Source organism: Drosophila tropicalis, unplaced genomic scaffold, assembly GCF_018151085.1.
Source record: "Drosophila tropicalis isolate 14030-0801.00 unplaced genomic scaffold, ASM1815108v1 contig_979, whole genome shotgun sequence".
Lineage (NCBI taxonomy): Eukaryota > Metazoa > Arthropoda > Insecta > Diptera > Drosophilidae > Drosophila > Drosophila tropicalis.
This window is the reverse complement of record NW_027173482.1, coordinates 943,385-959,126: the sequence shown is the minus strand read 5'-3', so window position 1 is coordinate 959,126 and position 15,742 is coordinate 943,385. Positions and strand designations below refer to the sequence as shown.

General features: G+C 39.0%; 1 protein-coding gene across 1 annotated transcript; it reads left to right on the top strand.

Annotated features, from left to right (window-relative positions):
- Positions 1–2,983: 2,983 nt before the first annotated feature.
- LOC137586324 (uncharacterized) lies at positions 2,984–12,956 on the top strand. Its single transcript, XM_068302337.1, has 3 exons — positions 2,984–3,146; positions 11,830–11,930; positions 12,198–12,956. Exons 1-3 carry the CDS (start codon positions 2,984–2,986, stop codon positions 12,954–12,956), a joined length of 1,023 nt encoding a protein of 340 aa, XP_068158438.1.
- Positions 12,957–15,742: the final 2,786 nt, after the last annotated feature.

Below are 15,742 nucleotides of genomic sequence, written 5' to 3'. Positions count from 1 at the left end.
TGATGTATCTATTTGTCAGAAAATTTTTGACGTAGTTTAATATCTTAGGTCCTATTTTCAAATTAGTTAACTCATCAATGATTGTATGGACTCCTACTTTGTCATAGGCCTTTTCGAAGTCGAGGCTCATGACTGAGAGATGGTTTCTTGTGGATAGGGCGGAAGTAGTCTGGTAGTCTAAGAGATATTCCGACACTGACATGCCTTTTCAAAAGCCTTATTGCCGACTATCCAGAAGCTTGTAATCATTGTTACTAGTAAAAGTGACGAAGAAAATCTTTTCGAAACAGATTTGTTTAAAAAATTTGGATTCGACATTGTCCAAATATGTAAAATTTATGAGCAAGAAAATGTTCGAAATGACGATCTTTGCTGCAAATATAAGTCAGTGTTCGAGCCTGCCATGGGTACCATAAAAGATTTCAAAGCCAGCGTATTTTTAAAATCTACAGCAACACCCAAATTTTGCAAAAGCCGTCAAATTTCATTTGCTCAATTGGAAAAGTTCAAGGCCGAAGCAAATCGTCTCACAGAACCCAATATCTTGAACCCGATCAAATTTAGCAACTGAGCATCCCCCATTGTGTTAGCACCTAAGCCAGGTGGAGCCATTCAGATTTGTGATGACTTTAAGCAAGCAGTTAACGCACATATCGACATGGAGCATTACCATTACCAACAAAAGAGTCCCTATTTTACATAAATCGTCATGGTAAGCAGTTCAGCAAAATAGACATAAAAGACGCCTATCTTCAGATGAATCTAGATGAGGCAACCAACACGTCAACACGCCATTGGGCCTATTCCAAAAGTCCTTAAACTATTACATCAGGGACATTGGGGCATTGTTCTCATGAAGCAAATTGCGAGGAAACAAGTTGATGAAAAATTGGTCCTAGTTCTAGGTTGGTTCTTCTTTTCCGTTTATCTAATTGTATGTAAATATAAAGTTTTGTACCTAATTAATACAAAAAGGGTAATACCGATTTTTTGTTATACCTAGTTAATTAAAAAAATATAATATAAAGAGCTAACTGTTCCGCTCGTTTGCGGCAATTTTTTTTAACTCTATAAGTGGAAACACCTTAAATCCGAACTGAATAGTATTTGTCAATATTTATTGCTGACTTATGAACTAAACCGCTGGCGGCTACGGCCTTCGGCTAGATATTTACATATTTACAAATTTACAAATTATTATATTTACATATTTACATAATTATAATTACAATAAGTGGTATATTTTTGTAAGGTTAAGGAATTGGATTATTTGGGATGTATTTTCTGGTGTGGGATTTGAAAGGGTGGAAAGGGGGCAGGTATTTTTGAAAATTTGGTTCCTAAGGTGCTGGGTTGCTGGGCATTCTTTAAGGATGTGGGTAATGTTGAAGTTACTTACACATAAACAGTTTGGGCATGGGGTGAAGTTGTTGGGGTCGATATATACTTGTTGGGTGAGCCGTGTGTGTCCTAGCCTAAGCCTTTTATCTTAGCCTAAGCCTTACTATTTTTATTTGGTCACGACGTGTTATTGTGTTTTGGCTAAATGATTTTAGATAGAGTCTTGAGTTCGTTAGGCTAGTGTTGACTTGTTGGTACCATATATTGCAGTGTTCAATGTTATTCCTAAGTTGTTGAATATTTTTGCTTCTAAGAAATTTGTTGATGTCTTTAGTGTTGAAGTTGGGGGTGCAGTGTAACGGACTAAAGATTGTAGACTTGGCTACCGAATCGGCAAGTTCGTTCCCTTCAATGCCACAATGGCTGGGGATCTAAAGAAGTTTTATTTTGGGTGCAATTTGGTAAGCAGATTCCTAATTAATGTTGGATAAAAGTTGTTGTTGTCAATGTTCCCGATACATTTTATAGATGAGAGAGAATCAGAACAAATTACAAAGTTACCTTTTCTACTTTAAATTAGTTTAATTGCGTCAAGAATGGCTATGGTTTCGGCTCTTGCAACGAGCCGTCTGTGTATAAAAATGTGTGATTGTTGTATTTAGCCTTGAGATCGAGGAAGTGCCGCCTATAAATACTCGTCGGTGTATTGGGTTTGCTATATTTTTGTAGTGTAGTGTTTATAACGGTAGGGAAAGTCCATGGTGGGGTTATTGTTTTGTTTGGGACCGGGAGGTAGGGTATATGGTTTTCTTTGCAAAACAGTATGATTTTTTCTAATGTCGATGATATTTTATATATTTTACTTCTAGTACTTTGCTTAATATGTTTGTAGAGTGGTGAATTTGAACTGTTAAGTAGTGTTTTGTATGTTTTGGCTGTAATAAGGTCTCTCTGTTGTTCTATTGCGGGTATATTTGATTCGAAAAGTAAGTTTGATATAGGTGTTGATCGTAGGGCGTTAAACAAAGATTAAAGCTTGTTGAGCGTTGATTTTGGTGCGTGCCCGTAGATAAATATTGCGTAGTCTATTTTTGTTGATATGGCAATTCTGTGCTGTATCTGTCAGCCCTGTACAAGTGGCAACCCTGGTTAAGCTTATGTTAATAAAATTGACATTGCAAGAAAAATGAGTTCGATGTACAATATTGAAAAGTTGGACGACGCCAACTATGACACGTGGTGCGTACTTGTGCGAAGCGTGTTGGTACATCAAGATTTGTGGTCAGTGGTTTCAGGAGAACTTGTGGAACCCAAAACTGATGAAGCGTTTGAAACATGGAAACGTCAAAACGACAAAGCCATGGCGGTGCTGTTTTTGTCAATAAGTGCGCCGCAATTGAACTCCATAAAAAAGTGCGAAAGAGCTAGCGAGATATGGAAAGAACTAGAAAAGTTCCATCGACCAACAGGTCCAGTGAGAAAAGTGACTCTGTTTAAGAAGTTATTAAACAAAAGAATGGCTGAAGGTGACAGCGTGCAAAAACACATATTGGAATTTTCAAACATTATTGAAAATTTGTCGGTGATCGATGTAAGTTTGCCAGAAGAGTTTACCGTAATTTTGTTGCTTGCGAGTTTGCCCATGTCTTATGAGAACTTTGTCGTGGCCTTGGAAGCTCGTGATGAGTTGCCGAGTTTCAGTGCCATAAAATGCAAGCTAGCCGAAGAAAATGAACGACGAAAGACGAACAATCAAAACGATGTTGTACAGGCATTCGCAGCATGCTCTATCGGCGGTGAGAGGGGTAAGCGACGAGACAACAAGTCAGGGGCAGACAGGCGCCGATGCTTTAAATGTGGCCAACCAGGTCATTTCGCGGCAAAATGCGCGATGAAAGAAGAGAATGAAAACAACGCCAATGTGAGAGGCGGGAAAAACAGCGGAAGATGCGACTATTGGAAGAATAAAGAGGGGCAACGATCATTTGTCGGCGTTGCCACTAACAATCGGATGGATATCGATGATTGGGTTATCGATAGTGGCGCCACATCACACATGTGTGCGCACCGTGAGTTATTTAATCAACTTGAACAAAATAATGAAATTATTGAGTTGGCAAAGGATGTTAAGTGTTTCCCATTTAATGTACTACTTGAAAGGGTATCATCTTAGATCACTCTGATTCGAACCGTCGCATATGTACTTCGCTTTGTTCATCCAATCAAATCAAGCAAGCCTTAACATTTAGAAAAATCTTGAATATTTCAGCACCACGAACACACGAGCACTTTTGACAAACATTCATTTTGAAGCTTAAGGTATTGTTTATCATATGCTTTTTAAATTTTTAAAATCGCTTTATTGGTTTAGAAGCTATGATTTTTGAAATGTAAAATGCCAAAAGGCGCCACTGTGCGACGCTGTTATATTTACTAAATGTAAGGACTTAAATTCCCTCTTCAATACATTTCAAATCATACTTACAGATATCGAACAATGGGGAAAGTCCTTAGGAGCTACTTTAGCCCTGGAAATATGTAAATTATTAAATGGCCTCACCTTCGACAACCGACTTACTTTTAAGCAACATTGTAAAGATCTTAAAATTAACTTAGACAAACGCCTTAATATTATAAAATTCCTGACATCCCTAAAATCTCATATCCATCCTACCTCGCTCATACATGTAACAAGGGCCTTGATCCTATCTAAAATTGGGAATGGACCGCCAATTTATGGGTGGTGCGCCCACTCCAACTTAAAAATAATTTTGCTACCGTATCACACAGCTGTGAGACGGAGCACCGGAGCATTTCCTACAACACCAACTAAATGTCTACTTGCCGAAGCGGGTCTTCCAAACTGATTCCAAAAATATTGTGACCAACCAACCCAATCATTCTCAACGATTTCCTGACAGCCGCTAAACACCACAAAAAACACAAAGTCTTATCATCAATTCGCAGATGCGTCAGTTTTTACAAGTAACACCAGCTGGAAACCCCATACCGTTGAACAAGGTCAGCCCGTCCCCGCAAAGGAAGCTGGCTGTAGACTCCATCAATTTAACGCTACACTCTTTCCAAAAGTGCATCACTAACAAGGCCATATACCACCAATTGTACGCCCCTGAAATTAGTAAATATTCCAACTGGAAACAGCTATACACCAATGGCTCTAAAACGGGCACTTCCACTAGTTTCGCAGTCGTCGATTGTAACGGGTGGACTATCTCCTGCGGACTACTGCCCTCACACTGTTCAATCTTTACAGCAGAAGCAATTTTCGTACTAAAATTAATCCAATACGCCACCAAAGTACGGTTAAAGTTTGTCATATGCAGCGATAGCCTATCCACTTTACTTGGTGTAAAAAACTCCTACAATCGAAACTGCCTAGTGACGGAAATGCGCCATATTTGCATCCGACACTCCAAAAAAATAAAACTCCTCTGGATCCCAGGGCATATGGACATTAAAGGAAACGATCTCGCAGATGCAGCTGCAAAATTTGCTGCACGTTCCGCATGTACCACAGTCATTACAGATAGTTTTGCTTCCGAGTATTTACACCAGTTTAGAAAATCTGTGAAAAGGGGATTTATGTTTACCATTATTGTGTTTTTTTAAATTTTGATGTATCTATTTGTCAGAAAATTTTTGACGTAGTTTAATATCTTAGGTCCTATTTTCAAATTAGTTAACTCATCAATGATTGTATGGACTCCTACTTTGTCATAGGCCTTTTCGAAGTCGAGGCTCATGACTGAGAGATGGTTTCTTGTGGATAGGGCGGAAGTAGTCTGGTAGTCTAAGAGATATTCCGACACTGACATGCCTTTTCAAAAGCCTTATTGCCGACTATCCAGAAGCTTGTAATCATTGTTACTAGTAAAAGTGACGAAGGAAATCTTTTCGAAACAGATTTGTTTAAAAAATTTGGATTCGACATTGTCCAAATATGTAAAATTTATGAGCAAGAAAATGTTCGAAATGACGATCTTTGCTGCAAATATAAGTCAGTGTTCGAGCCTGCCATGGGTACCATAAAAGATTTCAAAGCCAGCGTATTTTTAAAATCTACAGCAACACCCAAATTTTGCAAAAGCCGTCAAATTTCATTTGCTCAATTGGAAAAGTTCAAGGCCGAAGCAAATCGTCTCACAGAACCCAATATCTTGAACCCGATCAAATTTAGCAACTGAGCATCCCCCATTGTGTTAGCACCTAAGCCAGGTGGAGCCATTCAGATTTGTGATGACTTTAAGCAAGCAGTTAACGCACATATCGACATGGAGCATTACCATTACCAACAAAAGAGTCCCTATTTTACATAAATCGTCATGGTAAGCAGTTCAGCAAAATAGACATAAAAGACGCCTATCTTCAGATGAATCTAGATGAGGCAACCAACACGTCAACACGCCATTGGGCCTATTCCAAAAGTCCTTAAACTATTACATCAGGGACATTGGGGCATTGTTCTCATGAAGCAAATTGCGAGGAAACAAGTTGATGAAAAATTGGTCCTAGTTCTAGGTTGGTTCTTCTTTTCCGTTTATCTAATTGTATGTAAATATAAAGTTTTGTACCTAATTAATACAAAAAGGGTAATACCGATTTTTTGTTATACCTAGTTAATTCAAAAAATATAATATAAAGAGCTAACTGTTCCGCTCGTTTGCGGCAATTTTTTTTAACTCTATAAGTGGAAACACCTTAAATCCGAACTGAATAGTATTTGTCAATATTTATTGCTGACTTATGAACTAAACCGCTGGCGGCTACGGCCTTCGGCTAGATATTTACATATTTACAAATTTACAAATTATTATATTTACATATTTACATAATTATAATTACAATAAGTGGTATATTTTTGTAAGGTTAAGGAATTGGATTATTTGGGATGTATTTTCTGGTGTGGGATTTGAAAGGGTGGAAAGGGGGCAGGTATTTTTGAAAATTTGGTTCCTAAGGTGCTGGGTTGCTGGGCATTCTTTAAGGATGTGGGTAATGTTGAAGTTACTTACACATAAACAGTTTGGGCATGGGGTGAAGTTGTTGGGGTCGATATATACTTGTTGGGTGAGCCGTGTGTGTCCTAGCCTAAGCCTTTTATCTTAGCCTAAGCCTTACTATTTTTATTTGGTCACGACGTGTTATTGTGTTTTGGCTAAATGATTTTAGATAGAGTCTTGAGTTCGTTAGGCTAGTGTTGACTTGTTGGTACCATATATTGCAGTGTTCAATGTTATTCCTAAGTTGTTGAATATTTTTGCTTCTAAGAAATTTGTTGATGTCTTTAGTGTTGAAGTTGGGGGTGCAGTGTAACGGACTAAAGATTGTAGACTTGGCTACCGAATCGGCAAGTTCGTTCCCTTCAATGCCACAATGGCTGGGGATCTAAAGAAGTTTTATTTTGGGTGCAATTTGGTAAGCAGATTCCTAATTAATGTTGGATAAAAGTTGTTGTTGTCAATGTTCCCGATACATTTTATAGATGAGAGAGAATCAGAACAAATTACAAAGTTACCTTTTCTACTTTAAATTAGTTTAATTGCGTCAAGAATGGCTGTTGGAGGAGACGTCATTGTTAACTTGGATTTGTATATATTAAAATTTCTTATATTATTTGTTTAAGATTATCGGAATTTCTACCACTGTATTTACATTAACATGTTCTAAAAGCTTCTGTTACATGGCTCATGAAGAGCTTCTAACTCATGAAAACGAAATATAGAAAAGACTTCTTTCTGGAATTCGAAGAGGAGAAGACTTAATTTTCCTTACTCCACTCCACAGGCTATTGAGCATTGGAGTTTTGTACCATCTGCAACTGGGCAGATCAAACATTGGCGACCGTGACAGGACCTTGCACTTCGCAAGTCCCAACATAAAAACTTAAAAACTATATAAAGTCGTTTATTCGTTCATTATATTGCATTCATCGTTACATCATCTTGGACAGTCATCATTGGACTTTTCAGCGTACATCATCATCACATTCATCATTGGACTTCTTCATCGTTACATAATCATCTTGGATAGTCGTCATCGGACTTCTTCATCATTGGCATTTGCAAGACATCATCGTGGACATTTACGTGGAGCCCTATCATAACCTAAGTCAACTTGAGTGTGTAAATTTACAGTATCTATTTCCACTCAAATTTTGACTCAATTACCACTCATTAGCGATCGTAAAGCTTTCACATGCTTTACACTCACATGTAAAACACTCGTAAGCTTTAACACGTGCTAAGTATTAAGCACAGCGGAGTAAGTACTCAAACTCATATAGAGAAACGATCTACATATTAAAGCTCACTTATTAAGCTCTTGAGTGAAACTTAATGCATTTGAGTGTTTTTATTAAAACTAGAACTCGTTTAGCTCACGTTTAATTCATTTCTAACTTGCTACATTTCTTTCGTTAAGGGCCCAAAATGTCTCCACCAAATGAAACGCAGCTTCTACCTCTCAGACAACAACGGAATCAACTGCAATCTAATATTCAAAGTTTAAGAGCTAGAATCGATCTTGAAAATGACCCTATTATATTAGATTGTCAGTCTCAAATTATTGAGTCGTATTTTAAACAAGCATTACAAGTTCTAACCAATATTGAGAAGCTAGATCCAGCAGACGCGAATCGGGCAGAGATAGAAGATCTTTTTATCGAAACAAAGGCAATCATATTACGGCGCATTGGCGCAAGTAAAAAGGAAAAACCAGAAGAACTTAGTTTCTTTAATTCATCGACTTATCATGGGGGACATCATAATCGGCTTCCATCCCTCAAATTACCTAAATTCGACGGCAAATATGGGGAATTCCAAAAATTTATTACTTCATTTACAAATATGGTACATGAAGACAACTCATTGTCCAATGTTGACAAATTTAACTATCTAATAAGTTGTCTATCTGGCCAAGCTCTAAGCGTAGTCTCGCCATTTCAAATATCAGACGAAAATTATCCCAAGGCCCTAGAGCGCCTCAACGAGCGATATGACAAGAAAGTTCTTATTTTCGTAGAACATATTTCAAGTTTATTTAACATTGCTAGCATGAAAAAGGCAGACGCTGTTACCCTACGTACAATTTTGGATACGGTTTCAGCTCTACGCGGATCATTGTTGTCTCTTGGGTCTGAAGCTGATGTATTAAACGCAGTACTTATTCACATTGTTATGGCAAAAATTGATCTTGAATCCAAACAAGCATACGATCGGGTTCAAGAATATGATAAATTGCCAGACTGGGCCGACTGTTATCAAATTCTCAGTCGACACTGTCAATATTTGGAAGGGTATCTGCGAAACCGACAAGAGGAAAGACCCGTCAGAGACAAACTTCATAGTACTTCAAAAGTATTTGTTGCTGCCCAAAGTAGATGCATTCAATGTCAGTCAACTGAGCATAGGTTAGCATTCTGTCCAGTTTTTATTTCGCTACCTTTTATTGAGCGATTTAAGATTGTTAAAACAGCGTCACTTTGTTTAAATTGCCTCAATAAGGGTCATCCAGCCTCAAAGTGTCCTTCATTGAATAGATGTCGTCATTGTGGAGGTTTACATCACACAAACATGCATAAGGATTCAAACGTCCAGGGAAATTATCAACTAGATGGACCTTCTATTCATCATCAATCGCAACAAATCATTCATAATACACATGACGAAAGTAAAACATTTGCAACATCAATGTTGACTCGCCACGCTCGGCGGGGATTACTTCCAACAGCAATAGTTCTTATTCAAGACAAACTTGGTGAGTTTCAGCTCGCAAGAGCATTACTTGATTCGTGCTCTGAGCTTACCTTTATAACTGAAGAATTAGCGAAAAGGCTTCAGCTTCCGTTTCGTTACGATCATTATGAGATTGCTGGAATCGGTGAATTACGTACACATATGAAACATTCCGTATCTACCAAAATTCGTTCAAGAATATCTCCAGATGAATGGAATATGGAGTTTATCGTGACTAAATCTATATCTCTACCTCAGCCTGAAAAGAGACTAGATGTGTCAAATTGGGCCATTCCCAAAGAAATTGAGTTAGCCGACCCATTCTTTTATACGCCCGGAAAAGTAGATCTATTGCTTAGCGTAAAGGAGTTTTTTGATCTACTTAAAACTGGTAAAATTAGTTTAGGAATTGGTCTTCCTCATCTAGTGGAAACTGCATTAGGATGGATCGTCGGGGGTAAGATTGCTGAACCTCAATCAACTCAACAATACACTTGTAATTTAACGCAACGGCAGGACCTTAACATATTATTAGAAAGGTTTTGGAAAATGGATGAAATACATGGAATTCAAAATAAAGATATTTCGTTAACCTCAGAAGAACAAGCATGTGAAACTCACTTTCAGGTGCACACACAATTCCTGGATTCAGGGCGCATACAGGTTCGGTTGCCTTTCAAGGAATCTCCTGAACAACTTGGAGACTCGTTGTCCTGTGCAAAAAGACGTTTTCTTCAACTCGAAAGACGGCTTGCATCTCAACACCAATTAAAGGAAATGTACATCGATTTTTTAGATGAATATCTTAAGTTGAATCACATGGAGGTAACTTCGTTAGATAATTTGCAATCGGGAAATCATTACATTCTTCCTCACCATTGTGTACTTAGACCGCAGAGCTCATCAACTAAACTTCGCGTAGTATTTGACGCTTCGTCTAAATCATCATCAAATATATCATTAAATGATATTCTCATGGTTGGTCCTACTATTCAACAAGATCTAATCCTAACATTACTCTCGTTTCGTTTGTATCGCCATGCTATTACAGCTGACATAACAAAAATGTACAGACAATTTCTCGTCGCACCTGAGGATAGAAGTTTCCAACAAATCTTGTGGAGAAAGTCACCGCAAGAACCTATTCAATTATTTCAATTGAATACTGTTACCTATGGGATGTCGTGCGCTCCATTTCTCGCAACCAGGTCCTTAAAGTTTTTATCAGAGACGTATAAGGAGTTGTTTCCACTTGGAGCTGCTGTATTAGCTGAGGATATGTACGTCGACGATCTAATTTCTGGAGCTGACTCAATCGAAGAACTCAATGCTAAAACGAATGAAGTTACCAAATTGCTCTCAAAGGCAGGCTTAGAATTGACAAAGTGGAATTTTAGTGGGGCACCAACAGATTATGAATATAATCTCAATATTGACAATAGTGATGTCACCAAGGCTCTTGGCATGTCGTGGCTGCCAACTGAAGATCTTATATTATTTCGATTTGATCTTCCATTAACTGCAATACCAACAAAACGAAAAATAGTATCGATCATGGCCAGGCTCTATGATCTGCTAGGATTATTAGCGCCAGTCGTAGTACGCTACAAAATCTTGATCCAAGACTTGTGGATCGAGCGCTTGGACTGGGACGACCCGTTGCCAGAGATCTTACGGACTAGATGGCAACAACTTGAAGCTGATTTATCTAATCTTGACATGGTTCGAGTAAATCGATTTCTTAATACATCACCAAAAAATAAGTGTGAAATCCATGGATTTTCGGATGCCTCAAATCGAGCGTATGGATGTTGCATATACGCAAGGGTTTTGGACAACGGAAAATATGTAACTTCATTGATCATTTCGAGATCGAGAGTTGCGCCCACTCAATCGCAAAGCATACCTCGTTTAGAGCTTTGTGCCTCCGTTTTACTCTGCCAAACATGGACTAAAATCAAACACAAATTAAACTGTCTTGTCAGCAAAACATATTTTTGGACAGATTCAACTGTCGTTCTCCATTGGATTAAAATGCACCCATCAACTCTAAAATGCTTTATTGCCAATCGCGTATCAACCATACAAACTCAATCGCAGGATATCATTTGGAGTCACGTGCCTGGAAAGGATAATCCAGCCGACATTGTTTCACGTGGCTGTGCAGCGCGCGATTTGATGCAGACAATTTGGTTTCATGGACCAAGGTTCTTAACACTTAATGCATTACATTGGCCGAAATCTGAAAGAAAGACAGATTTCGAGCCCAAAGAATTAGAATTGCGAAACACCCTTGTATTGAAATGTAGCACTAGTTATAAAGAAAAGAGCATAGTTGAGCAGATCATTAGTAGACTATCATCGTTTCGTATGATTGTGAGAGTGTTAGCATACGTTTTACGAGTTTTCAACCGAGTTCCTATTAACCGCAATAATACGATAAATGCTACAAGAAGCATTTCAGTAGAAGAATTTAAATTGGCTTTTAATCATATAATCTCTTCCATTCAGAGTGATGTGTTTGCGAAAGAACTAAAGGACTTACAAGCAGGACGAAGTCTGAAGCCGGAGCTTCAAAGGTTAAATCCATTCATCTCAAATGAACAGATAGGTTCTCAAAATATTCGACTTATCCGTGTTGGAGGCCGTCTTGCAATGGCTGACATACCATTGGACGCTAAAATGCCGTTATTGCTTCCAAAGACTCATAATTTCACTTATAAATATATTGAAGATCTTCACTTGCGAAACCTTCACGCGGGAGCTAAGGTTTTGATAGCGATTCTGCGCCTAACAGTATGGATTGTAAATGCTCGCGAACTGGTCCGAAAGGTTGTTAGAAGTTGCACACATTGCTATCATTACAAACCTGTATTAATGCGACAAATCATGGGTAACCTCCCAGCTGACCGTCTCCTGGCCGAACGCCCGTTTCTGATATGCGGAGTAGATCTATGTGGACCATTTCTTACGTCGTACCGCATTCGAAGCAAAGTTCCTTACAAAACATATTTGGCCATATTTGTTTGCTTTTCTTCAAAAGCTATTCATACAGAACTAATCTCTGACCTATCTGCTAATAATTTTATTCTCTGTTTGAAGCGATTCATCGGACGACGTGGCATACCCAAAAGGATTTATTGTGACAATGCCACCAACTTTGTCGGAGCAAGTTCGCAACTTGAAGGCTTCAAACGGCAATTCTGTTCAGAACTCAATGCAAAAAATCTAGAGGAATTTAGCCGAAATGCCGGCTTTGAATTCAATTTCATTCCACCGCGTGCTCCCCATTTTGGAGGCTTATGGGGAGCCGCAGTAAAGTCAATGAAGAATCTGCTCATCAAAAATTTGACCTCTTCTCATTTGACGTATGAAGAGCTTCAATCGATTGCAATTGAAGTGGAGGCGATATTGAATTCCCGTCCAATATCCATTCACAGCGATGATCCCAATGACGGGGAGGCTCTGACGCCAGCACACTTATTGATCGGATGTTCACTGCAAGCGATCCCTGAACCGGTAATAAATGACTCAAGACTATCTTATCTATCTCGTTGGCAAAGGGTGACCTATCTCAAGCAACGCTTCTGGGAACTCTGGAAGCGCGACTATGTACATCAATTACAAGAACGCTCTAAGTGGTTGCATCCTGAGAACAACATAGCAAAGGATCAATTAGTTCTCATCCATGAAGACAATCTTCCACCGCAATGCTGGATTACTGGTCGTGTGGTCGAAGCCATACCTGGTGCAGATGGAAGGGTCAGAGTAGCCGACGTTCGCACCAAGAAAGGAATTATTCGTCGCCCAATCTGCAAACTTGCTCCATTGCCTTTAAGAGATGACGTTTATGTAAATTGAAGGAGTCATACTTCATCCTTCAATGGGGGAGTATGTTGGAGGAGACGTCATTGTTAACTTGGATTTGTATATATTAAAATTTCTTATATTATTTGTTTAAGATTATCGGAATTTCTACCACTGTATTTACATTAACATGTTCTAAAAGCTTCTGTTACATGGCTCATGAAGAGCTTCTAACTCATGAAAACGAAATATAGAAAAGACTTCTTTCTGGAATTCGAAGAGGAGAAGACTTAATTTTCCTTACTCCACTCCACAGGCTATTGAGCATTGGAGTTTTGTACCATCTGCAACTGGGCAGATCAAACAATGGCTATGGTTTCGGCTCTTGCAACGAGCCGTCTGTGTATAAAAATGTGTGATTGTTGTATTTAGCCTTGAGATCGAGGAAGTGCCGCCTATAAATACTCGTCGGTGTATTGGGTTTGCTATATTTTTGTAGTGTAGTGTTTATAACGGTAGGGAAAGTCCATGGTGGGGTTATTGTTTTGTTTGGGACCGGGAGGTAGGGTATATGGTTTTCTTTGCAAAACAGTATGATTTTTTCTAATGTCGATGATATTTTATATATTTTACTTCTAGTACTTTGCTTAATATGTTTGTAGAGTGGTGAATTTGAACTGTTAAGTAGTGTTTTGTATGTTTTGGCTGTAATAAGGTCTCTCTGTTGTTCTATTGCGGGTATATTTGATTCGAAAAGTAAGTTTGATATAGGTGTTGATCGTAGGGCGTTAAACAAAGATTAAAGCTTGTTGAGCGTTGATTTTGGTGCGTGCCCGTAGATAAATATTGCGTAGTCTATTTTTGTTGATATGGCAATTCTGTACTGTATCTGTCAGCCCTGTACAAGTGGCAACCCTGGTTAAGCTTATGTTAATAAAATTGAGCTCACTCTCATCTAAGCAACCAAACGTTGTGGTTCTACACTTTTCACAAACCAACAGGTTATAGGCCTCAGTGTTAAGTGTATTCACTAAAAAATAGTGTGAAAGTATTGAGTGGTCAAGATTCGTGTATTTTTCTCGGGATAACGGACATTGCAAGAAAAATGAGTTCGATGTACAATATTGAAAAGTTGGACGACGCCAACTATGACACGTGGTGCGTACTTGTGCGAAGCGTGTTGGTACATCAAGATTTGTGGTCAGTGGTTTCAGGAGAACTTGTGGAACCCAAAACTGATGAAGCGTTTGAAACATGGAAACGTCAAAACGACAAAGCCATGGCGGTGCTGTTTTTGTCAATAAGTGCGCCGCAATTGAACTCCATAAAAAAGTGCGAAAGAGCTAGCGAGATATGGAAAGAACTAGAAAAGTTCCATCGACCAACAGGTCCAGTGAGAAAAGTGACTCTGTTTAAGAAGTTATTAAACAAAAGAATGGCTGAAGGTGACAGCGTGCAAAAACACATATTGGAATTTTCAAACATTATTGAAAATTTGTCGGTGATCGATGTAAGTTTGCCAGAAGAGTTTACCGTAATTTTGTTGCTTGCGAGTTTGCCCATGTCTTATGAGAACTTTGTCGTGGCCTTGGAAGCTCGTGATGAGTTGCCGAGATTCAGTGCCATAAAATGCAAGCTAGCCGAAGAAAATGAACGACGAAAGACGAACAATCAAAACGATGTTGTACAGGCATTCGCAGCATGCTCTATCGGCGGTGAGAGGGGTAAGCGACGAGACAACAAGTCAGGGGCAGACAGGCGCCGATGCTTTAAATGTGGCCAACCAGGTCATTTCGCGGCAAAATGCGCGATGAAAGAAGAGAATGAAAACAACGCCAATGTGAGAGGCGGGAAAAACAGCGGAAGATGCGACTATTGGAAGAATAAAGAGGGGCAACGATCATTTGTCGGCGTTGCCACTAACAATCGGATGGATATCGATGATTGGGTTATCGATAGTGGCGCCACATCACACATGTGTGCGCACCGTGAGTTATTTAATCAACTTGAACAAAATAATGAAATTATTGAGTTGGCAGGAAATTATTCCATGACGTCTCAAGGCAGAGGAACAGTGATTGTACACAGCAAACTTGGGTACACAATAACGCTCAGAGACGTTTTATTTGTACCAGGCTTGCAATGCAATTTTATATCGGTGGGAAAAGCGGTTTCAAATGGATGCACCGTACTGTTCAATTCGGGAACTGCCAAAGTTAATGACGATAAGGGCATCAATATATTAATGGCCAAAAAGGTCTGTGGATTGTTTCTGTGTGAAACTAAAAATCAAGAGAGACTGTGTGTTTCTAAAGCCTCCGATGAGCTCGAAAAATGGCATATGCGATATGGTCATTTAAATGTGCAAAGTTTGCGTGAGCTGCAGAACAAAGGAATGGTTCGAGGTTTGACATCAAGCATTACTGGAGAAAATCTAGACTGCATAGATTGCATGAAAAACAAGTGTCATGTAAAGCCGTTTGAAAAATCGCAAACTAGAGCTACGAAGTTGCTGGAATTAATTCATAGTGACGTATGTGGGCCTATGAACATGGAATCCAATGGTGGGGCCAAATATTTTATGACAATGATCGATGATTTGAGCCGATATATTCATGTCTATCCCATGAAGTATAAGTCAGAGGTGGCCAAAATAATTAAAGAACACGTTACCATGGTGGAGCGTTAGACAGGCCGGAAAGTGAAATCCATAAGGAGTGATAATGGAACGGAGTATGTCAATAAAGAGTTAGATGAATTCCTGAAGTCAAATGGCATAAAGAGACAGCTCACAGTCCCTTACACTCCACAGCAAAATGGGGTAGCAGAACGCTGCAACC

What these genes read in the sequence shown, in the direction of transcription:
- LOC137586324 (XM_068302337.1), top strand. Translation starts at nt 2,984, where the DNA reads ATGTCTTATGAGAACTTTGTCGTGGCCTTGGAAGCTCGTGATGAGTTG. An exon ending in CTCTATCGGCGGTGAGAGGG is followed by an intron (nt 3,147 to 11,829) that starts GTAAGCGACGAG and finishes AATATATTGAAG; the next exon opens with ATCTTCACTTGCGAAACCTT. An exon ending in GCGAACTGGTCCGAAAGGTT is followed by an intron (nt 11,931 to 12,197) that starts GTTAGAAGTTGC and finishes CTCTGTTTGAAG; the next exon opens with CGATTCATCGGACGACGTGG.